A 22,774-nucleotide genomic window follows, 5' to 3' on the forward strand; every position below is an offset into this window, starting at 1 on the left:
TTGGTATAGGTATACCATTTAAAAAATTAACATATATATCAGATCTTTTTTAGGGTAAATTACATTTTTCGTCCTTTATGTTTGTACCGGATTGCAACGGATAGCCTTTAACTTTAATAATTACAGTCACAGTCCTTTTTTTGTAAAACTCATAACACCTTACGTCCTTTAGCACTAACTAAGTTAAATTTTTCAGTTAAATATGGCATGTGTCTTGCACATGAGAGTAAGTTAGTAATTTTACTATTATACTTAAAATATATTTAAGAAAATAAACAATTCTAATCTCGTTCTCTACCTCACTATCTCAGATCTTTCTCTCTCTTAAACCAACCCCCACCTATCAGTCTCTCCTATCACCGCCACTACTTCCATTGACAACCCTAATTATACTTAAAAGAATAATTGACTTAGCCTGTGTTCATCCTTTATCTTCTCAACAAATGATTCCCAAACTTTCCCTTTCCTTCTCAACCTGCCACCCCTTCATCGCCCTAAATTCATTCAAGAAATCAATACAACCCCCCACCTTATTCTACGGCCTTACTGCGCTGAAAAAAAAAACTAAATTCATCGCTATGCTTTCTCTTTTCGATACACCTTTTTCACCGCATAAACACTCGAAACCAAACTAGATCGGAAAAATTGTTTCACTTCAGTAAAATTAGATCTCACAAAACCTGGTCATCACTTGCCATCCACAACCATCTCCATCCCAAAATCCGAACCTGTAAGCAAGAGGATCATCAGTTGAGTTCGAATTTAGGGCTGGAACCGGATGACGTTGAGCATCGGACTTGAGATTCTTCAAATTGTTGATTTTATCGACCAAATCAAGTGTTCCTACTGGAGTAGCGACCTGAGGAAGTAGCGGCAACCTAAGTGGAGTTCAACAAGGGTGTCGATTCAACCAGGTGACAAAATCACATATTCTATTTTAGACAATTGTGATGGAGAAAAAATTGAGTAGGATCTAGAGGGTTAGGTGGAATCGGAAGTGATTGTGGTGGATTTAGATACTTTAGACAGATTGTTATGATTTCATCAAGTGATATGAAGGGTTTACAAAGGGGGAAGGAGAAAGGGGTAAAAAGACTTTATTGCTCTCACATGAGGTGCACATGATTAAACTTAACGTTTAAAACAAACCAGATTGGTGTTAAAGGACGTAGGTTGTAATGAGTTTTTCAAATAAAGGACTATCACTGTAATTATTGAAGTTAAAGGTTATCCACTGCAATCCTATACAAACAAAAAGGACGAAAACTGTAATTTATCCTTTTTTTAATAAAATAAAATTGTCCTTCAAAATCACGAGCCCTATGCAGTGGTCCTCCCCGCACACCCCATCACCACCTATGCAAAACACAGTTAACAAGAAAGAAAAATAATTAGTGCCACATTACATGATACATCAACATAATGAATTAAAAAAAATACTAATCACGTATCCGTCACAAAATATATAAACATGTAAACACAAAAATAAAATATTATGTTAATTTATATGCTCCAAGTAGACTTGGAGACTTGGGTTTTCCAATGAAGACTAAATTCAATTTCCACTTGTGTCATATTGGGGTGAATATTGGGCAGTTGATGAAACAATGGTTAACCGGGCAGGGTTAACTCACTGGTCTCGTCAAGAAGGGTTAATCCCTTCCTCTCGAGGATCGCTGGCTGGATCACCGGTGGGTTGATCTCCTGCACAAGGAAACAAACCGTGACTCGTAACAAGGAGGATATGGTGGGGGGTGCTCTTTGTTACCACTCTCTGGCGTGAGAATCAGTAGTTTGCTTGGGAAGCAAAGTATGATAGTAGTAGTGAGAGAGTTGTGAAGAGATACCTCAAACCTGGTTTGGGGTTGGTATTTATAGCCGAGGAGTGAAGGAGGAGGTGGATGGATAGACTGACGGCATGCTGCACCTTTGCAGGTGTGTCAGACATGTCGGCCGGGGAGACGACGCCACGTCAGTCTGTCGCTTACGTAGACCTGACATGTGACTGCCATTGGTTCCACTTGCACTGTGGTGTCAGTCCCACTTGTTGAGCGTATAGGATGCGGTGCTGGCCGCATGCTGCCTGCGGTAACATCTGATGTTATCGCGTCTCTTGCTTGTGATCAAGAAATACGCGAGATGCGGTGCTGGCCGCATCGTCGCCTGTGGTGACTGTTGCTGTTATCCAGCTTCCTTGTATTGATAGAAGTGTTCACTAGACGCGGTGCGAGGCCGCATCGCTGTGAATACTTCCGTTTTCATACATCAGATGTGATGCTATGTCGCATCACTCTACCGTTCTCATGTTCCAGGTAAGTCCTCCTTCATCACTAGATAGATTGGATTCAACCCTTGTGTCGACGCGTTCTCGCATGGGCACAAGTTGTTGGCTGGTGGGGGTTTTGATAAGGGTAATGGTCACTCGCGGTCGATGCTGACGCGAGATCTGGGACCATACCCCTTCAAGTCCCCCAGTCTAGTGTTGCTGCCATATGCAAGTTGTATGTGGGAGGAGTACTGGACTATGGTGTTTAGAAGGTAGTTTGGAGTCTGGAGAAGATCCTAGACCATGTGGATGGTCTTCTCTGTTTGTAAATCAAGCTGGAGGTCTGGAAGGGTCATTTGACGCCTCTTCCGTACCGGTGAAAATGTTTCGTCTGATGCGAAATTCTCAGCCTTTGGCTGGTTGCCACCTGTTGGTGTGCCGAACCAACTGTGGGAATTAGTTGGAGGAAGTGTACAAACTTCGAACCAATCTCTGAGATGGTGGTTGAAGGTGTGCACAAACTTCGAACCAACCTTTGAAGTGGTGAATGAAGAAGAGAGCATGTTGCTCCTATGATTGTATATCTAATGATGATTCCTTTCGTGGGGTGTTCATGTTCTTCCCATTAGCTCTCTAGTAACCGCATGTCCTTTGCGGTTACCTCGTTGCTTGACATTGTTGGCCACGGTTGTGGGAACAACGTTGGGTACTTGCGTCATTGTTGGCCATGTTTGGTCGAACAATGTGATTCTGGATAACGGTCAAATAAACATGATCATAGGCATGGTAAAGCCTACCATTGTTTATTCTATCCAACTTACAAGTAGGGTAACAAAGTCATAAGCAGACTTATTATCGTTTGTTTGATCGCTTGTTGTTCGATAAGGGCTCGTATGATCATTGGGGATCTTGTCCGCATCTCTTTTTTAGGCACCTTCCTTCACGCTCCAATACCGAGGAGTTTTTCCTTGAAGTAGTTTCGTTCCTCGATGTGGAGTTAGTTGTGGCTCTTCCGTAACAACCATTTGCGGAAGCTATGGTTATGTCCGCAACGACTCATGAGTGTCTGCGGTTTTGCATTCCCATATTCGCTCGAAACGGGTGTGTTGCTCGGATGTAGCTCTTAAAGGTTCAGGAGTCAGGGTTGCTGATGTGCGCGCGCGTACATTACCTTCCTTCTTCTTGTTAAAGAAGGGGTTCATGCACCCTCTGTGGTTGTGAACCGAACAGAAGGGATTTGAAGCTTGAAGAGAATGAAGGCAATGCGGTTTACCTGTATCTGAGATGCGGTTCAGTCTAAAGAACAACGCTGGTTCTAAGTATCTGACACACCTGAATGGGCTCGTGTGTGTCATTTCCGCATATTGCACGTGTGCTCGTGGGTAGTGCGGAAAGGTATTATACCCCCTTATAGTGTGGAGATATATATTTTGCCTATTTTTAGGGGTATGTAAAAAAACGACATGCGGTATGGGTTATGGTGCGGTATACCAGAGAAACCGCATGCCGCTTGTAATTGGATAAGGTAGTCGCTTTTTGTTGCATACGTGGCTGATCTCACGTGTGAGTTGGTGGAAGTTGGTGAGATCTTTCTGGCATGTGCTGAAATGAAAGGACGTTTGCACTGCCCGAGGCATTAAATGCACTGTAGCAAAGAGTGTAAACGTCTCCTATGTCAGGCGCGTGGGCGGCCACGCGCGCGTGATAACCGTCAGCGGAAACGGCGCTTGACACGTGGTGTCGCGCAATTCGTTCTTTTTGAACGTGATGATTCGTTTTCTCCCTCCTCATTAATTGCGATGGGTATATAAGGGGAAACTGTTCGTGGTTTCCCCTCACTTGCTCGAAATTTCAAAAAATTTGCCGGTGAGGGAAACTTTTTCTTTGTCTTCTCCGACGATCTTTTTTGAACTTCCGGCGAGGTTTAGTTGAGTTTTTCCACTCACGTTCCCCCGTTTCTTCGATATTTCTGATGGCTGAACCATCAAGTCCACATAATGTGGAAGGTGAAAACCCGGAGTTTTCATCGCCGGTGGTGGCAGAGGAAGAAGAGGGGAGGCTTCCGGTGGTGGTTTACCGGTGCTAAAATGGACCAGGAAGTCATTTAATCGTCTGATTCTTGACGTTCAAATGCCCCCAGAATATGGGGCCTTTTATCCATCGGAGGGTGACACCGGTGCCGATGCTCCGGCCGGTTATGTTACCATGTGGGCAGACTTTTTTGGTGACTGTAATCTCCGGTTACCTTTGACTGTTTTTGTTGTTGAGGTTTTGGAGTGGTACAAGATCCACATTTCTCAACTGAGTCCGTTGGGTATGATCCGGATTCGAAATTTTGAGTCAACCTTTCGTGCTCTTGGCATAGAGCCTTCTGTTGGAGATTTCCGACGGTTTTACCAAATGACGATATCCTTGGGGTTCTTTTCTTTCCGTCAACGAGATGGTAGTCCCAAACTGATGACTCCTCCCAGGGGTATGACGAAGTGGAAAATGAAGTTCTTTTACATAAAAGCTGCTGCAATTGTTGCAAATATGACGTTTCGGAATGTGACCGAGACGATCATAACAGAGACCATTGCAGTCCCGAGTTTGAAGACGGTGGAGTGGTTTCTGCGGTTGCAGACCATTGAATGGGTGAAGCTGAGCAACACACAGTTGTGGGTGTTGCGCATGATGCTGACAAGGAGGAACAAGAAGTTAAAGCCCGTGGTGCGGGAGAAAAGTGGTGGTACGTACTTTTCATTTGTTTAACTTTCTTATCCCCGTATGCTTTACTGACTTGTTCGTTCGCTATCAGAGGATGCTCCCTTATGGAGGATGTTTGCCTCGGATTTCCGGGGTCAGGTTGAAACAGTTGTTTGTGCGGATGGCGAGGAGGAGTTTAATGTCATCATTCGAGATAACTTCCGGGTGCCTACTGAGGCCGTATTGGCGGTTGAGTTGCCGCGGGGCAAAGGTAAATTTAGGAATCCTTTTTACTTGATAACAATAATTGTTTCACTAACTCGCCATTTGGATGGTTTCCATGCAGGTGATCTTGGGGCCTTAGGGGACCCTGACGCGAAGGGTGTGCCTAAGAGGCAAGTGGTGAAAGGCGTGCGCTTTCGCCAAAAGAAAATACCGGAGGTCACTATTGTGCCTCATCTGGTGCCGCAGGCGGCAGGTATCTCTTACTCTTCTTTCCGTAGATACAAGGATTATGTGATAGTATCTGATACCCTTAAGGGTTTGGGTATAGCTGCGGGTGGAAACGCTGCGGGTTCGCAGTCTGTTGTTGGGAAGAGGCTAGTAGAGGAGACGGCCGCTGGTGCCGGTGGACCGAAACGTCGGAGGTTGCAGTCTAAGAGGATTGGTCCGACACCAAAGAAGCCTGCGGTTACTGTTGGTAAGTGTTGTATAGCTTGTGTCAAGTGTTATGTACAACTTGTTTTTTGATAGCTATTGACTTTGTTTCTTGCAGAGCCTCAAGATGATGATTTTTCTATCTTTGATGCTCCTTTGTCTCCCCCGCATACCAGGGATGTGGGTGCAGGTGCGGGGGTGTCTAAGGAACCTTCAACGCCTTTTGTCAAGGTGGTGCCAGATTCAACCGCGCAAGCGGAGGGTACTGCGGACAAAACCGCGACCCAGATTTTTGATACCGTTGATTCCTCCAACAATCTGATCTCTCCCAATGAGGGTGATAATATGGATCTACGGTTTTCGGATTCTGGGAAACAAAAGGCTGACGCGGAGCCGCGGAAAACTGATGCTGAGCCGCAGAAGTCTTCTGTTGGTGAGAAGGTTACCGGTTCGTCTGTCGGCGGTGCGGGTTATGATGGGCCTCCAATTCAGCCTAGGGAGTCTGAATTGGAGTATTATTACCGCACCTATACCCAGGATCGAAGTACTGTTTATCACCGACCCCCCTGGACTGTTATGCAGGGGGGTGATATTTCCAACGACCCCTCTGCGTGCAAGGAGATTCTGAGTGGTCTGGGCACCCCTTTTAAAGTTGAACGTGCCCATGCCGCACCCCGTGAGCTGCGCATCAACCAACTTTCTACAATGCTAGTAGGAAGTTCCATTATGGCGAATGCCATTTTGGAAGACTACAAGGTTTTGAGCCGCAGGGAAGAAGAAGTTGTTCGCTTGCGGGCCGAAGCTGAAGAGTTGGTAAAGGCTGCTCGTGCGGGTGCGGAGCAGCTTGAAAGGGATAGAACTGCTTTTGAGAAGCAGAAACAGACGACAGAGTGGGCTGCAACCGCTGAGTTAAAACAGGTTCGTACTCTTGCCAAGTTACTTTCTGAAGAGCGCAAGAGTTGGCAAGAAACTCTTTCTAGTGAGCGTAAGTCGTGGAAAGAATCTTGCGCCAAGGTGAATGAATCACTGTTTCGTGTTCGTCAGGAGTTGACGAATGTCAAGGCAGCGAACGCTGCTTTGGTCAAAGAAAAAGCTGCAGCTGAGGTGATTGCAGTTAAGGCGCAGCAGGCAGAGGCCGGGGCCGTAAAGGCGCTTGAAGAGGCCAAGGAAGCGGGGGCTCGTGTTGCAAAAGCCGTTGAGGAGGCCAAAGAGAGGGAGAGCCGCTCTTCTAAGGCTCTTGAAGAGGCGAATACTGAGCGCACCCGTTTGGATAAAGTTATTGCCAGCTTGCAGGTAAGATTCGTTACCTCTGTTTTATATTTCTCTGCCTTTTTAGAATGTTTACTGATGTTTGAGTAAACTGTTTTTTGCTCTTTGAAAGGCTGAAATTCAGACCCTGGAGGTCGCGGTCACTGGCCTCACAGCCCGCATGACTGCAGCGGAAGAGCGAGCCAATGTTGCCGTTGAAGCCAGAGATGCTCTGACTTCTTCGTTTCAACAACTGGAGGCTGATCGTGAGTGGATGCGGAGTCAAGGCATCCCATATGTAAGTATTATCTGACTTTGTATCAAAGTTTGGCCATATGATGACCTTGTTATCCTTTTGTCGCAGATTGTTCAGGCTATCATGGATGCTCCTGAAACCGCAACTGGTTTGGATTTGGTCAAGTAACGTGCACGCGATGCCGGTTTTAAAGCTGGTTATAGCCGCTGTGTCAGTCATATGAACGTCATGTCTGAAGGCGGTTTTACCGCAGAGCGATCCGGGTTTCGTGATGTGGACACCGAAGGTCGCCTTAACGCGGATGTAGCCTCCTTTTATGATACGTCCCTCTCTTGTGTGGAGAAGTTGGACGAATGTTTAGAAGCTGCGGATTACGTTCACCGGTTGCGGATGCTGTATGCTGATGCAGAAGAGGAAAATCCCGCTGGTGGTGCTCGAGATGATGCAGGAACCAGTGGTACAAAATAGGGTTTAGGTTGGCTAGTGTGCCTCCTTTTTTGTTTTCCTTTTGTAAATGTTGGAAACTCTATGTAAATCCGTTAAGCATCGCGTGGGTGCTTGAATTTTTTGAATATAAAGTTTGTTGTTCACTTTGTACAAGTGTTTTTAATTCTTGCATGTTTGAACGTATATATGCGGAACTTTACCCATTTGTGAATGGGGTCAAGGATATTCCATACCTTTGTCGTATGAGTACGCGTCAATTCCGTTATTTACCCCGTTAGGGTTTTAGAATTGTGTAAGCTTTGTAAAGACTTGTATATCCGGAACTCTACCCATTTGTGAATGGGGTCAAGTATACTCCATACCTTTGTCGTATGAGTATGCGTCAATTCCGTTATTTACCCCGTTAGGGTTTTAGAATTGTGTAAGCTTTGTAAAGACTTGTATATCCGGAACTCTACCCATTTGTGAATGGGGTCAAGTATACTCCATACCTTTGTCGTATGAGTATGCGTCAATTCCATTGTTTGCCTTTTTGGGCTCAGGAATTGTGTTAGGTTAACAAAAACTTGTCTATCCGGCCGGATAAACACTTAAGTCTTTTTGCCTTTTGCTGGCCTATTACAATATTTGTGTGTGGTTACCACTTTGTATGGGTATCGCGAATGAAGATTTTGCCAATCTGTTTTTGGGATGCCGCAAAGTGGAACACGCATTTGTAATAGTAGTAACAAGCAATAATGTATAAAATTGCTTATTTATTTATTTGCCAATGGCCTGCGGCCCGATAGGTTACATAGAAAATGTAAGAACATGGCTTACATATAACAGCGTCGAAGCTGTTGTGCATTCCATGTTCGTGCGATAGGTTCGCCTTCTAACGTTTGTAATTTGTATGCGCCTTTCCCTAAGACCTCTTTGATGAGGTAGGGTCCTTCCCACTTGGGGGCAAGTTTGCCTGTGCGCTCAGCATTAGATGCTTCATTGTCGCGTAGGACGTAGTCTCCTGGATTGAAAGTACAAACGCGGACGCGCGTGTTGTAGTACTTTTCGAGTTTGGATTTATATTTGGCCTCGTTGATGGCAGCGTTTTCGCGCCTTTCTTACAAGAGGTCCAAATCGATCCTGCGTTCTGTGATGTTGTCTAGGAGAGGGGAGACCTACTTCCGCGGGGATCACCGCTTCTGAACCGTAGACTAGGCTGAAGTGTGTTTCCCCATTGCTTGTTTTTGGGGCTTGTACGGTGAGCCCATAAGATACTTGGGAGTTCGTCGACCCAGCCACGCCTGGCTGTTCCCAACCGTGCCTTGATGCCTTCGACTAGACTTTTATTGATACTCTCGACTTGGCCATTTCCCTTGCGGGTGTGCCACTGATGAGAATATGTGCTCAATATGTAGTTCTTCTAGCCATTTTTAGAATTCGTCGGCAGCGAAGTTGGTGCCGTTATCGGTGACAATGCACATTGGTAAACCGAAACGGCAGATGATGTGTTCCCAAATGAATTTTCTTGTTATCATAGCAGTGGTTGAGGCGAGCGGTTTTGCTTCTACCCATTTTGTGAAGTAATCAACCGCTACTATGATAAATTTAACCGCACCCGGAGCGTCAGGGAAAGGTCCCACGACGTCAATTGCCCATTTCTGAAAGGGCCATGCGGTTGTGACGGGGACTAAGTTGTTCTTTGGCCGCAAAGTTTTTGGAGCATGACGTTGACAGTCGATGCATTTGCGCAACTCTTTGACGGCGTCCAGATGAATACCGGGCCAGTAATACCCGGCATTCATGATTTTGGCCACTACCATGCGTGGTCCGGCATGTATGCCACATATGCCCTCGTGTATCTCTCGGATGAGGTATGTGGCATCCTGCGGGTTGACGCATCGCAGGAGTGGCCCTAAGTATGATTTTCGGTATAAGATACCGTCTCTCATTTGATAGTGGCACGCTTTGTGTTGTAACTTGCGTGCCTCTGACTTGCTTTCGGGAGTCACACCTGATTGCAGATATGCGATAATAGGTGTCATCCATGACGTTGTACCGTACTGAATGACGTTGACTTGGCGCAGGGGTACCGAAGGATTTTGCAGAATTTCGATGCGTATCTCCTTTGCCAAGTGCTGGAAACTGGTGGATGCGAGTTTTGATAGTGCATCCGCGGACTTGTTTTCACTTCGATTAATATGTCGGATATTGAACGAAGCGAATTTGGATGTTAGTTGCAGGGCTTGCTCGAGGTAGAGGATTATGATGTCCCCTTTTGCGGCATAGTCGCCGCGTATTTGTCCTGCAACCAACAAAGAGTCGACGTGTGCTTCCAGGTGTTGCACGCCGAGTTTGACTGCTAAACGTAGTCCCGCTAACAGGGCCTCATATTCTGCCTCGTTGTTTGTGCTTTTGAAATCGAGGCGGATTGCATATGTAAGCTCTTGGCCGTCAGGGCTGACGAGTCGCAGACCTGCGCCCGCACCTTCCTCGTTGGAGGCACCATCGGTAAATAGTGCCCATGTTTCTGAGGAAGATGGCGTTGTTGCAAGATTTTGTGCTTCTTCGCATTCTTGGATGCGATTCACCGGTACTTCGGCGGCGAAATCAGCTAAGACTTGGCCTTTAATCGCGGGGCGCGGTTTGTAGTGTAGCGTGTGCGCGCCCAGCTCAATTGCCCATTTTGCTAATCTCATAGAGATGTCAGGTTTGGATAGGATCGGGGCGATCCTGTAATTGGTTAGCACTGTGATGACGTGATTTGCGAAGTAGCGTCGCAACCGTCTTGAAGCATGCACCAATGCTAGCACCAACTTCTCCATGATTGAGTACCTCATCTCTGGGTCGTTGAGCATCTTGCTGATGTAATAGATGGGTGTTTGAACCCCCTCCCGTTCCACTATCAATACCGCACCCACCGCGTTGTCCGCGGCGGATAGGTATAATATGAGTGGCTCATCCTTGCGTGGTGCGGTTAAAGTTGGGAGTTGTATCAAACACTCCTTCATTTCCCGGAAAGCGCTTTCAGCCTCTGCAGTCCACTGGAATTGTTCTTTCTTTAAACAATTCCGCAGGGTCTTGATGAAAGGATAAGACTTAGCTGCATGGTTGGCTAAGAATCTGTTGAGTGCTGCTAGCCTGCCGGCTAGTCGTTGCATCTTTTTCATCGATGAAGGCGATGGCATGCGCTCGATCGCCTGAACTTTCTCCGGGTTTAGCTTGAATCCATCTTTAGTCACGATGAACCAAAGGAATTTGCCTTCTTCCATTCCAAACGAGCATTTCACTGTATTGAGCTTTATTTTAACGCTTCGCAGAGTCTGGAATGTTCTTTCAATGTCTGTGAGCATGGTATCTTCCTCCATGCTCATGACGACTAGGTCGTCCATGTAGATTTCGACACTTTTGCTTATTTGGCCGCGGAAAGTGTCATCAGCTTTTGATAAGTTACGCCCGCGTTGCGCAACCCAAACGGCATCTTTGTATAACAGTAATTCCCGGTGGGAGTGCGGAATGCCGTTTTGTCTTCATCCTTGACTGCCATTTGTACCTGATGGTACCCTTTGTAGCAATCGAGGAAGCACTTCCATCTGAATGGTGCGAGATTGTCGACTTTTTCGTCGATTTCTGGAACCGCGTAACAATCCTTGGGGCAGGCTTTGTTAAGGTCTTTGTAATCGACGCACATGCGCCAGCCCTCGGACGGTTTTTCTACCATGACTGGGTTGGATAACCAAGTCTGGTATTTAACTTCCCGCAGGATGCCTGCGGAAAGCAGTTCTTCGACCTGCTCTTGCATCGCCTGGTTTTTAGCGGATCCAAGGTGGCGTTGGCCTGGGATCACCGGCTTGATACCTGGTAAGGTATTCAAGTGATGTTGCGCAATATCACGCGGGACCCCTGTCATGTCTGCGGGCGTCCACGCGAAAATGTCTTGGTTCCTGAAGAGAAGCTGCTTCAGGTGCGCTTTTGTGGTCGGGGACAAGGCGTGACCCAATGTAACCTTTTGTTCTGGGTATCTCGCGTTGAGAACCCATTTTTCTGGTTGTTTGTTGGGGGTGGGCCTTGCGACCTTGGTCGGACGTAGCTCGTCCGACATCATGACGTCCCTGCGGGCATATATTATCGCGACCCCTGATTCGGTTGGGAAACCGACCGCAGAGTGGGGGACGGATGTAATCATATTGAAATCTCCTTAGGATTCTCTCCCAAGGAGTACGTCATATCTGGAGGTGTGAGGTAAAACCATGAAGTTCACCTCTTCTGTTCTTGTGTGCCTTCCGCTGGTAAGGCGCACAGGAAAAGTGATCTGGCCCAGGGGAAAGACAGTTTCCCCTGCGAACCCGGCCAATGGGTAATCTACTGCTTGCAACCGATCTTTGTCCTCCTGGTCGAACTGGTTGAAGCATTATTCGTAGATTATATCAGAAGTACTGCCCGGGTCGATGAATAGACGCTCGGTGCAGTAATGTGCCAGTTGGCCTGAAATAACGACGGCGCGCCTATCGCGCGGTCCGCCTCGGACTTTTGGAAAGACGAGTTGCTCGTCTTTCCAGTCATTGTCCGGCCTTCTCGCCGCTTTGCGCGGCCTACCTTTGCCTCCGTTGATCATGTGAGTGGAAGCCACGTACATGGTTCTCTTTCCGGAGGAGGTACCTTCGCCATGAGGGGTGATGCGCTTGGTGGGTTTTTGCCCACCTGGTAAAAGGTGTTGCAGTTTCCCCTCTTTTAAGGCCCGCTCAATCTCCAGCCGGAGACTGATGCAGTTGTTTGTGGTGTGGCCCGAGTCCTTGTAATACTCACAGTAGAGTGTGAGGTCCTGATTTTTCTTGGACTTCATTGGTTGGGCCGGTCGCAAGAATTGCGGGTCTGCAAGAAGGACCTCGCTTGGCGACATGGTGATCTCGGTCCAGTTGCGGTCCCGAGAATCTTTCTTTGGTGCCCGGTTGTCCCGTTGAGGACTGCGTTTCCTCGGGTCAAACGGGTTGGTCCGCGGGACATACGGTCTGGAAATATCGCTATTCCCTACGTCCCGGTTGCGTTTATTGTTACGCTTGGACCCTTGGTTGGAAGTTTCGGCCTGGTGCTCCGCCTTTGCCATATGCGGTTCGAGGGACCGCTGTGTCTGGGCATATGTCTTGACTGCGGCCATGACATCTTCCCATTTTTTAGGCAAGCCTTCTTTGCCGGAGATGGTCATAACCATCTGCTTATCCTTCACGGCCCTGATGAAATGGTTCCGTGCCATTTGATCTGCCACGTCGCCTATTTCTAGGCATTCTTTATTGTATCGGACAACGAATGCTTCTAGGGATTCGTTGTCTCTGCGCCAGATATTCATGACGTCCAACGAGTCACGCGCGTGACGTCGTTGCTGGCTGAAATGAGCGAGGAACTTTGCATGAAAGTCCTCGAATGAGGCCAGTGATCCCACTGGCAAAGAATCGAACCAAGCCCTGGCCAGACCCGTAAGGGTCTGGGGGAAAAATTTGCACCAAGTGGGTTCGTCCCACTGGCCATTGCACCCTGCGCCTATGAAAATGTTCATGTGGTCGTCCGGGTCGGATGAACCACTGTATTTCCCAACGTTGAATGGGAATTTTGTTGTGGTAACATGGGCGTGGGCTATTCGCGGGGCGAATTTAAAGTTTTCGGCCGCTGCCTTTGGTCTGTAGGGTTTATTCTCAGGGCGCTTTGCAGCCCTGAGGTATGTACTGCGGGGGTGAGTGGGAGGAACATAGTTGCGTCCTCCCGGTCTGCTGCAGGTGTCATGCGAATCCCCACAATATGTACGGTCGTCCGGGTCGGTACGACCATACCCTTCGGTGTACGGTTGTGGGCCCAACCGGCTCTGAATTCCAGAGCCATGTCGGGATGCGGATCGTTGCCTGTTCTCAACGTAGGGACCTAGGCGGGTATGCACTGGTCCCCTGGTGTGGGACCCGTATGCGGAATCATCCTCGTTGATCGTGTGGACCGAACAGTAAGATGATCTGCGGTCTTCGCGTCGGCTTCTAGAAGCTGGACGTGAATGTGCCCTGCCTGCGTATTGTAAAATACGATTGGCGGGGGTGTGCGGTGCTGGGGTAGGCCCAGCTTGTATCTGCGCTTCCACACAAGCGCGGTTGTATGTTGCTGTCAGGAAGGCTGCCTGCTGGTCGTACCAGGCATGAACGTCTGTGCCTGGTGGGATCACAGATGCATACTGTGATAAGTCATGTCCAAACGTAAGGGAGGGACCCCTTTGTGTGGACGTGCCGATGTGTCCGGGTTGCGATGTTGAGGGATTGACCCCTACCGGACTTAGATTTGTGGGATTTTGGTTATCCCCAGTGTTGTTTTGGTGATCAGTCATGATTTTGAGAGAGGAAAAAGGATGATCAAAAAAGTGCTAAGAGTAGCGTTGGGCGCCAATGATGAAACAATGGTTAACCGGGCAGGGTTAACTCACTGGTCTCGTCAAGAAGGGTTAATCCCTTCCTCTCGAGGATCGCTGGCTGGATCACCGGTGGGTTGATCTCCTGCACAAGGAAACAAACCGTGACTCGTAACAAGGAGGATGGGGTGGGGGGGTGCTCCTTGTTACCACTCTCCGGCGTGAGAATCAGTAGTTTGCTTGGGAAGCAAAGTAAGATAGTAGTAGTGAGAGAGTTGTGAAGAGATACCTCAAACCTGGTTTGGGGTTGGTATTTATAGCCGAGGAGAGAAGGAGGAGGTGGATGGATAGACTGACGGCATGCTGCACCTTTGCAGGTGTGTCAGACATGTCGGCCGGGGAGACGACGCCACGTCAGTCTGTCGCTTACGTAGACCTGACAGGTGACTGCCATTGGTTCCACTTGCACTGTGGTGTCAGTCCCACTTGTTGAGCGTATAGGATGCGGTGCTGGCCGCATCGCTGCCTGCGGTAACATCTGATGTTATCGCGTCTCTTGCTTGTGATCAAGAAATACGCGAGATGCGGTGCTGGCCGCATCGTCGCCTGTGGTGACTGTTGCTGTTATCCAGCTTCCTTGTATTGATAGAAGTGTTCACTGGACGCGGTGCGAGGCCGCATCGCTGTGAATACTTCCGTTTTCATACATCAGATGTGATGCTATGTCGCATCACTCTACCGTTCTCATGTTCCAGGTAAGTACTCCTTCATCACTAGATAGATTGGATTCAACCCTTGTGTCGACGCGTTCTCGCATTGGCACAAGTTGTTGGCTGGTGGGGGTTTTGATAAGGGTAATGGTCACTCGCGGTCAATGCTGACGCGAGATCTGGGACCATACTCCTTCAGCAGTGATGGTGACAAACCCACCAAGGGGGGTTCGATCCTGAGCCGCACCCCGGTTTTCATCCGCCTGTTACTTCAGCGAGACATCTCGTGTGGAGGCAGTGGTAGGAGACTTGGGTTTTCCAACGGAGACACAAATTCAATTCCCACTTGTGTCATATTGGGATGGATATTGGGCAATGATGGTTACAAACCCACCGAGGGGGTTCGATCCTGAGCCGCACCTCAGTTTTCATCCGGCTGTTATTTCAGCGAGGCATCTCGTGTGGAGGCAGTACGGTTTCCGGGGGAACGCCGTAACCAAATCTGACCAACCCAGCATGAGCTCGGTTAAGACAACGTAGTCTGAGCAAATCTTGGCTAGAGCCATCGTTAAGACGGTGTGACATTGAGTTATTCAAAAAGAAAGTCACAAAGCAGGGAATTAAATCCATCCAATTTTACAGCTGAAATTCAATTTAACAAACTGAATGAACTAATCCATCCAATTTAATTGATTGGACCGAATTATGAAACACATCACATTAGTTTGAGTGTACCGAAACTTACAAATCGACATGTTACAATTGTTTTAAACCTATAAATCTTAAAAAACACAAACGCGTTTCTTCATTAATTATTATGATTAGTAATTACCCAGACTTACTATTCATAAAAAAATGAATGTCGTTCATCATTCCGTGTCAGGTTCGTTTAACAATTAAACAACCTACATATAGTCGTTGCTCTTTGTGTAATCATTTAGATATTACCTCTGTTTTCGAATGTCATTACTTGGACATATCAAACAAACAAGTATATGTGTTGTCTGCTGAATCTGCCTACGTTGAAAAGAAGAACAACCAAAACGTGAATCAGTGGCACCAAAGGCTTTGTCACGTTGGCTATAATAAACTCAGGCTTATAATGGAGGAACAATTAATGATCAGGTTACAAAAGCTAAATGTAATGATGATGAGGTGTGCACCGGGTGTCAGTTTGGGAAGGAACATAAGCAACCATCTGATTGAGTAACCTACAAAACTACGTACTTCACCACTTGAGTTGGTTCACTTGGATGTATTTGGTCCGCTAAAACAAAGATTGCTAAGTAGGATGGAGTATTTGATCATCTTCATAGACAAATTCTCTAGACTGATTTGAGTGTTTATCATGAAAGAAAAATCTGAAACCCTAAACAAGTTCAAAGAGTTTCGTCTAGAATTAAGTCGAGTAACGGTAGGTCCATTATAACACAAAGGTTTAACTACTCGGGCTTAGTGTTGGAATATTAAACTTAATTTAGTTATTTTATTATGTATTAAGTGTAATTAGGATAATTAAAGTTATTATTATGTATGTATCTAAAGATATGAATGAACGGAAACGTTGGTTGGTTGACACCGTTTCAAGTGACGGTTACTCCCGCCAAACATTACCGTATATATATGTACCTACCGGCAATTTGTTCGATACCAAGATATTCAATTCATAATATCCATTTCAGTTTTCTTTTGTCTATTTTTCTGTACAACACACACACAAACAGGAATATGACAACGATGACGATAACGGCTTCCGCTAACATAGATGATGATGTTTCGGATATGATGATGACGACTTCCGCTGTCCGGATGTCCAACATAGTGGTATCAGAGCCACGGTGGGAAATCGATGAAGATCGATCGATATTATACGATTTCGGGCACATCCGGATGAAGAACAAAAACAGGGGATATGGAGACGGACAAGAATCCAATCCCGATCGCACGATTTCGCGATCACGAATGTTCGCAAGAATGAAGCGAAATATTCTAATGAAATTAGAAATCGAAATCGAGTTACTGGAACGAGAACCGGAATGGTTTAATGTTCACGGTAATGAAGGTATGAAACAACAGGAGATGTTTAATGTTCATAAGAACAGAGAAAAGGAACGAGAACCGGAATGGTTGGAAATCGCAGAATTACACGTTCCCGGGAAGAGACGGATGATAAAGAGGAACGAACGACGAAGGAAGGATCTTACGAAGAAGCGATGTTACTATTGTCATGATATGGGACACTTAATTGCCTTCTGCAAATTAAAAGAACATGACAATGCAACCGGAATTCAGCGAACGAGGGCAGAGTACGACGTCACCGGCACAGAACATGGATTATGGGCAGATATATGGAATGAATGTTGTCACCGGATTAATAAGAGTAGAGGAGTTAGGAGAAAGAGAAAGAAGAAGAAGATGCAAACTATGGATGAAGGCCCTGTACATGAAGAACAATCTGTGGATGAAGGCCCTGTACATGAAGAACGAACTATGGATGAGGCCAACAAAAGTGTTCTCAAGCACTCTCTAAAACTGAATTAAGTTTAGGGGAGTGTGTTGGAATATTAAACTTAATTTAGTTATTTTATTATGTATTAAGTGTAATTAGGATAATTAAAGTTATTATTATGTATGTATCTAAAGATATGAATGAACGGAAACGTTGGTTGGTTGACACCGTTTCAAGTGACGGTTACTCCCGCCAAACATTACCGTATATATATGTACCTACCGGCAATTTGTTCGATACCAAGATATTCAATTCATAATATCCATTTCAGTTTTCTTTTGTCTATTTTTCTGTACAACACACACACAAACAGGAATATGACAACGATGACGATAACGGCTTCCGCTAACATAGATGATGATGTTTCGGATATGATGATGACGACTTCCGCTGTCCGGATGTCCAACACTTAGGCCTAAGCATCGAGCCAATACGGGATACACAATTACACAACACTGATTCCTTTCATAATATGTACCAATTATGTATTATGTATATTCTTGTTATATACATAACATTATGTGTGTGTTTCACATTGCAGATGTCACGTTGATTTATTATTTTGCTTTAGCGACTCTTGTAAAAGTGATTTATGAGTCATGTGTTATAATGATATGAGATGGGTTTACGGGCATCGTGGCATGCATGTCATGTGGTACCCATTTGGTATTATTGATACTCCCCTCATAATAATTTTGTGTTGTACCTTTGGCATTACTGATAATTGGCAAAAGTGGGTAGGGGCCAAATAGTATGGGCAAGAGAAGAGGACTTCTTTTGATCAATAAGTTAAAGGTATCCTATTATATATCTCTCAAAACACTAAACACATATGGGTGTTTTAATGTGCTTTAAGACAACCGTAATAACTAGTAAGAAATACATAACAAACTCTAGTTATGATTATTGTGATTCAATAATGATTAAAATTTATGAAATTGATTACAATTGGAGTGAATGGTATGTGGTTCCAACAATCAGTTGTAAAAGAAATTAAGAAGGAAATCCAGAAAGAATTTTAGAAAAAAAAAAAAAAAAAAAACTAGAGTTTCATATTTTTCATTCATATCTTAACAAATCAATATTGGCTATTATATAGCCTACAAAATGAGATCCGAACTAACTGCAACAAATTAGGAAACACTAATCCACTAGACCCACTAATATCCACTAACTAGTCAAGGAAAACACTAAACATGAAAATAATATGCAACAAACAACGTGGGCAGTAAACAAATTAGACTTCATTCATGAAACATAGTAATGCATAGATTTTGTGGGTGTTCGGCACGTAACAATCTACTCCGCTCGAACTCGCCTTGTCCTCAAGGTGAAAATCCAATTAGACCACGGTGGACGCCACTCGATTATCATAGTGACTTATGATCGGGTGTTAACAAGATGCCAAGGTGGGCGCCACTCGCGTCTATCGGTTATCTCATCTAGCGCTATCTTCATGTCCTTTGCAAAAATCGATTTCATAACTTGCTTCAACAAGTTCGGAACCACAGATGGTGCATCGTTTGGCTCTGGTACGGGTGAGGGTGTGGGTTTTGGCATGGCTGCAACGGGGAATGGTGTGGTTTTTTGGGCGGGTTTTGATATAGGTTTAGGGAATGGCGTGTGTTGTGGGACTATTTTAGTTGTAGGCGGAGTAGATAGTGGCGCGGTGGGGGAAGCGGCAATAAGTGGTGGTATGGTCGTTGTTTTTTGTGTCAAAGAATTGGTTGAAGGGGCTTGTTTTGGTGGTGGTGTAGAAAATACAATGCAAGAGTTGGTTTTTGGTGGCCTGTTTGGGAAAATTGGGGGCGGCACGAGACCAAAAACTGGTGGTGGCGGTACTTTTGGCGGTGGTGTGGCTACTAGAGTGGGTGGTACGGGTGGTGCGGTGGCAGAAACGGGTGGTGGAAGTGTAGAAGATTGGGCTTCCCATGCGGTTCGGATCGAACAGAGCTCGTTTATTATGGTTTGCAATTGAGACTCGAGTCTCGCAAAGGATTCATTCACCCATTGGTAGAACTCGGGATCAGATAGAGTTTAAGCGCCCATGAGTCTCGCAAAGGATTCATTCACCCATGGTTCATCCACCCCCCCCCCCCCCCCCCCCGCGGCCCCTAAACGCGTCTTGTCCGCAAGGCGAAACACGGGTTAAGGCTTTTTGGGCTACATTTTCGAGAATCGCCTGGGTTTTAGTTCATCCAAGCCGAAGCGTTTCATACCGTATAGCTTGTACGAGGAACCGGCAATACGAAACCCAATAGTAAGGTCGTGAAAGTCAATCTCAACTAGGCCTAAGGTTTTCAACCATTGAATACCTAGGACAAACGGGGAAGCTGCGACGGGTAAAGCAAAAAAAAAAATAGGTAGTGACGGTATAACCCGAAAACACAATCGTGAGGTCCCGAATCCGGCTGGCACAAATGAGCGTGTCATTATTAGCAACCACCACTTCAAACTTTACATCATAATCTATCGTAAGTCCCAGTTGATCTACCAATGCTTGAGATATAAAATTATGAGTACTTCCCTCATCCACCAACACCACAACATCTTTAGTCTTGATCTTTCTCAACAACCTTAAAGTTTGGGGAAGAATAGTACCCGAGATTGCCAAAAACAAGACTTCTGCTTGAATAATACCTTTTGTCATCTTAGGCGGTTCATCTACATGGACCGTGTTGCCAACCTCGCAGGCATCACTAATCCTAAAAAGTTGCGGCTTACTACATTACCGTCGCAATAGTAGCAAAACCCCCGTTCACATCGATCTCGGGCCTCCGCAACAGTTAGTTGCCGTAATGGGTTAGGAGTGGGAATTGCAAGAGGCAGTGTTGGACGTGTGCCAAGTATCCCGTTAGTTGATTGCATGTTTCCAAGATTGTTAACTATGGAAGTATAATTCCCCTCCAAACTTGTGGGAGAAACATTCACATGTTGAAGAGATAATTTCTCTTCCACCAATCGTGAACTCCTTATTGCCTCCCCCAAGTGTCTTGGTTTCTTTAATTTAACCTCCAATCGGATCCCCTCCTTTAACCCAACAATAAGGCAACCAACCAAGAAAGGTTTCGGTAGCCCATCGACGCGTTGAGTAAGTCGTTCAAAAGCTTTTTGGTAAGCCATGACAGTAGTGGTTTGTTTTAGCCTGTGGAGTGACTCGGAAGGGTTTTCATAATCAGTCGGCCCAAACCGATTCAATAAAGCGGCGGTGAATTCTGACCATGTTAACGGACCACGTGTTTTGGTGTACCACTGGTGTCGTTGAAGTGCGATACTGTCTAAATGAAAGGAAGCCAGATTGACTTGATCCTTAATGTGAGTGCGGGTGTGTATATTTTTTAGGTATATTTTAGCTCTTTTTACTCACGAATTCTAGTTTTAAATTTAGGGCAAGTGCACCCATCGCGGACGTAGTAGAGTGATGGCAAGATACCGAGGTCGTCCAAGGACACAAGAGCTTTTAATATCGGCTTATCGTTAATGTCTAATCTAACCAAACTTTGATGAAAAGGTTTCTAAAGTTATAAAAAGTTAAACTAAAAAGCAAAAATAAAATGCAAGGAAAAACAAATAGACAAGAAGGAATCACTTGGTTCCAACTCATCTTTTATGTATCCTTTAATGATTTCCGCATTTCGGGCATTTTAAGAGATTATCTTTAAGTTATAGTAGTAGGCCCCCTTCCAGGCAGTGTTACCCTCAACCGATTGGTCTGAGTCAGTAGCGATTGTTGGACCCAGTATGGCCTAAACAACTTCTTTTCACATAATATGGCAAGTGATTTCAATAGATGTGAAAAAGATGTGCGGAAATGGAAATCAGACTTTCAGAAACAAGACCTACAGAATTATCAAGTTTATATCACTTTGAAACAAAATAGTTTACAAAGTGTTTGTAAGATTATTATCTAATACAAATGAATCTTGAATTTTGTGGGTGAGAAGGGCAATGGAGTTTGTGTGTTGTATATGAATGCTAAGCTTCAAACTCAATTGTCTTCTGCTGGTTGAGCCTTCTATTTATAGAAGGCTGGGTACATGAATAAACAATAGTTTATTCATGCAATAAGTCCTGCAAGAAGTAGCAATTTGACATATTCATTGAATCCAACGTTCAAGTTGCCTTTGTAATCATGATATCCAATAATATCAACTTGCTTCAGTCATTGTGGCAGGATAGAGTTGAGTTTTAGACAAGTGGGGTTTTCATCAGAATTTCTGATAAACCACTTCATCAGAAATTCTAGTGAACAAATCATCAGAAAATCTGATGATCAGAATCGTCAGAAACTGATGATATTTCATCAGAAATATCATCAGATCCATCAGAAATAACCTTCTCTGATAATCCAAATCAGCTCTTGATCAACTTGTGATTCTTTGAAGTAGATGCTATGTATTTGAGTTGTCCTATCTGATCTTCTTTTTCTTGTTGTGATCTTCAGGACTGTTATTTCTTCATAGATCCAGTTGATTGTGATTTTCTTCAATACTTACAAATAAAGTTTCCTAACAGTTTCCCCTAAGTATTGTAAGAAAATGAACTACCTTATGAACAGAAAATTTCCAAACAGTGGAAACATAACATTTGCAAACTTAAACCAGTTACTGATGTTTTGAAAAACAAATTACATAAAAGATGAAAATTCAAATAAACAAGTTCTTCAATTCAGCTTCACTCTCTTGTGCACATCTCCTTTCTTTAACTGCTTCTTGTAGGAGATATACTTGTTGCAGCTGACATACATGTCTTTGTACCATTCTCTTGCTTGGATCTATTCCTCAATCATTTGCTCAATCTCTTTCCTGTGACCCTCCAAGTTTTCTCCTGTCTTCTGAAGGTATTCTTGTCTTTTGTTCATACCTTTCATGATAAACCTCAGAGTTTGATTTGAGTACTTGTAGATATCAACACTTCTGAACAGAGCTTTGTTATTATCAATATCTCTGAAGATGACACCATAGTTGTGACCGTTAGTTTTGCTTGTTAATTCAATGATGTCTCTAGATCTTGCATTTTCCACTATCTCTGCAGGGACTTTTGTTTTGGGTGGTATGACATACACCTTTTTGTTGTGTACATGCTCATAGTTGATGCATAGATCAAAGTCTGAAAAAGCCATTCTTTCAAATAGCAGTATTTCAGCCTTTGATATGCCATTCAATTCTCTTCTGACTTCTTGGTTATTTTTATTTTCCTTTTCATAATGATCCTTCATAAACAAAATGTCTATAGGATGCAACTGGTCAACTATTTCTTCATCAGTCACCTTTTGTTCTTCCACATTTTTTCTTAGAAGTGTGTACCTGTTTTGCACACGAGTTCCTCCAACATCATCCGTTGCAACCTTCACTTCATCCACTCTTAAAACTCTTCTTACTGGATTCTCATTTTTTGGAGTGAATGCTACCTGAACCTCTTTTTATCCTTTCATCTCTTAAAGCCACTCTGAGAGGAGTCAGTGGTCTTGGTGGTACATCTTCTTTTGTCAAATAATACTTCACCAGATTACGCTCAGGGAATATCATTACATCCCTGGCAATCTCTCTAACCAAGACAGACTTAGTTTCAGAGATTTTTCTTTTGACAATGTTTGGTTTTCTTGAATCTCCTTCTTGTTCCCATTCGTTCATTGATT

The 22,774-nt window shown here is 44.8% G+C and overlaps 3 protein-coding genes across 4 annotated transcripts; all 3 read left to right on the forward strand.

The window, feature by feature from the left end:
• The first annotated feature begins 266 nt into the window (after positions 1-266).
• On the forward strand, positions 267-18,178 carry LOC110885429. Its single transcript, XM_022133119.2, has 2 exons — positions 267-914; positions 16,352-18,178. Exon 2 carries the CDS (start codon positions 16,356-16,358, stop codon positions 17,166-17,168), a length of 813 nt encoding a protein of 270 aa, XP_021988811.1. The 5' UTR covers positions 267-914; positions 16,352-16,355; the 3' UTR covers positions 17,169-18,178.
• Positions 4,582-7,723, forward strand: LOC110885428. Of its 2 annotated transcripts, XM_035978928.1 has the most exons (5): positions 4,582-5,222; positions 5,298-5,651; positions 5,727-6,901; positions 6,990-7,154; positions 7,221-7,723. In XM_035978928.1, the coding sequence occupies exons 1-5, from the start codon at positions 5,084-5,086 to the stop codon at positions 7,278-7,280; spliced, it is 1,893 nt and encodes a 630-aa protein (XP_035834821.1). In that variant the 5' UTR covers positions 4,582-5,083; the 3' UTR covers positions 7,281-7,723. The 2 variants fall into 2 exon arrangements, with proteins under 2 accessions (XP_035834821.1, XP_021988810.2); XM_022133118.2 differs by having other exon boundaries at positions 4,582-5,651.
• A 414-nt stretch (positions 18,179-18,592) lies between the features above and the next one.
• Positions 18,593-19,114, forward strand: LOC110882184 (glycine-rich cell wall structural protein 1-like). The gene has a single exon (XM_022130265.1). The coding sequence runs from the start codon at positions 18,593-18,595 to the stop codon at positions 19,112-19,114; it is 522 nt and encodes a 173-aa protein (XP_021985957.1).
• The last annotated feature ends 3,660 nt before the right edge of the window (positions 19,115-22,774 follow it).

Source organism: Helianthus annuus, chromosome 10 (genome assembly GCF_002127325.2).
Source record: "Helianthus annuus cultivar XRQ/B chromosome 10, HanXRQr2.0-SUNRISE, whole genome shotgun sequence".
Taxonomy (NCBI): Eukaryota; Viridiplantae; Streptophyta; class Magnoliopsida; order Asterales; family Asteraceae; genus Helianthus; species Helianthus annuus.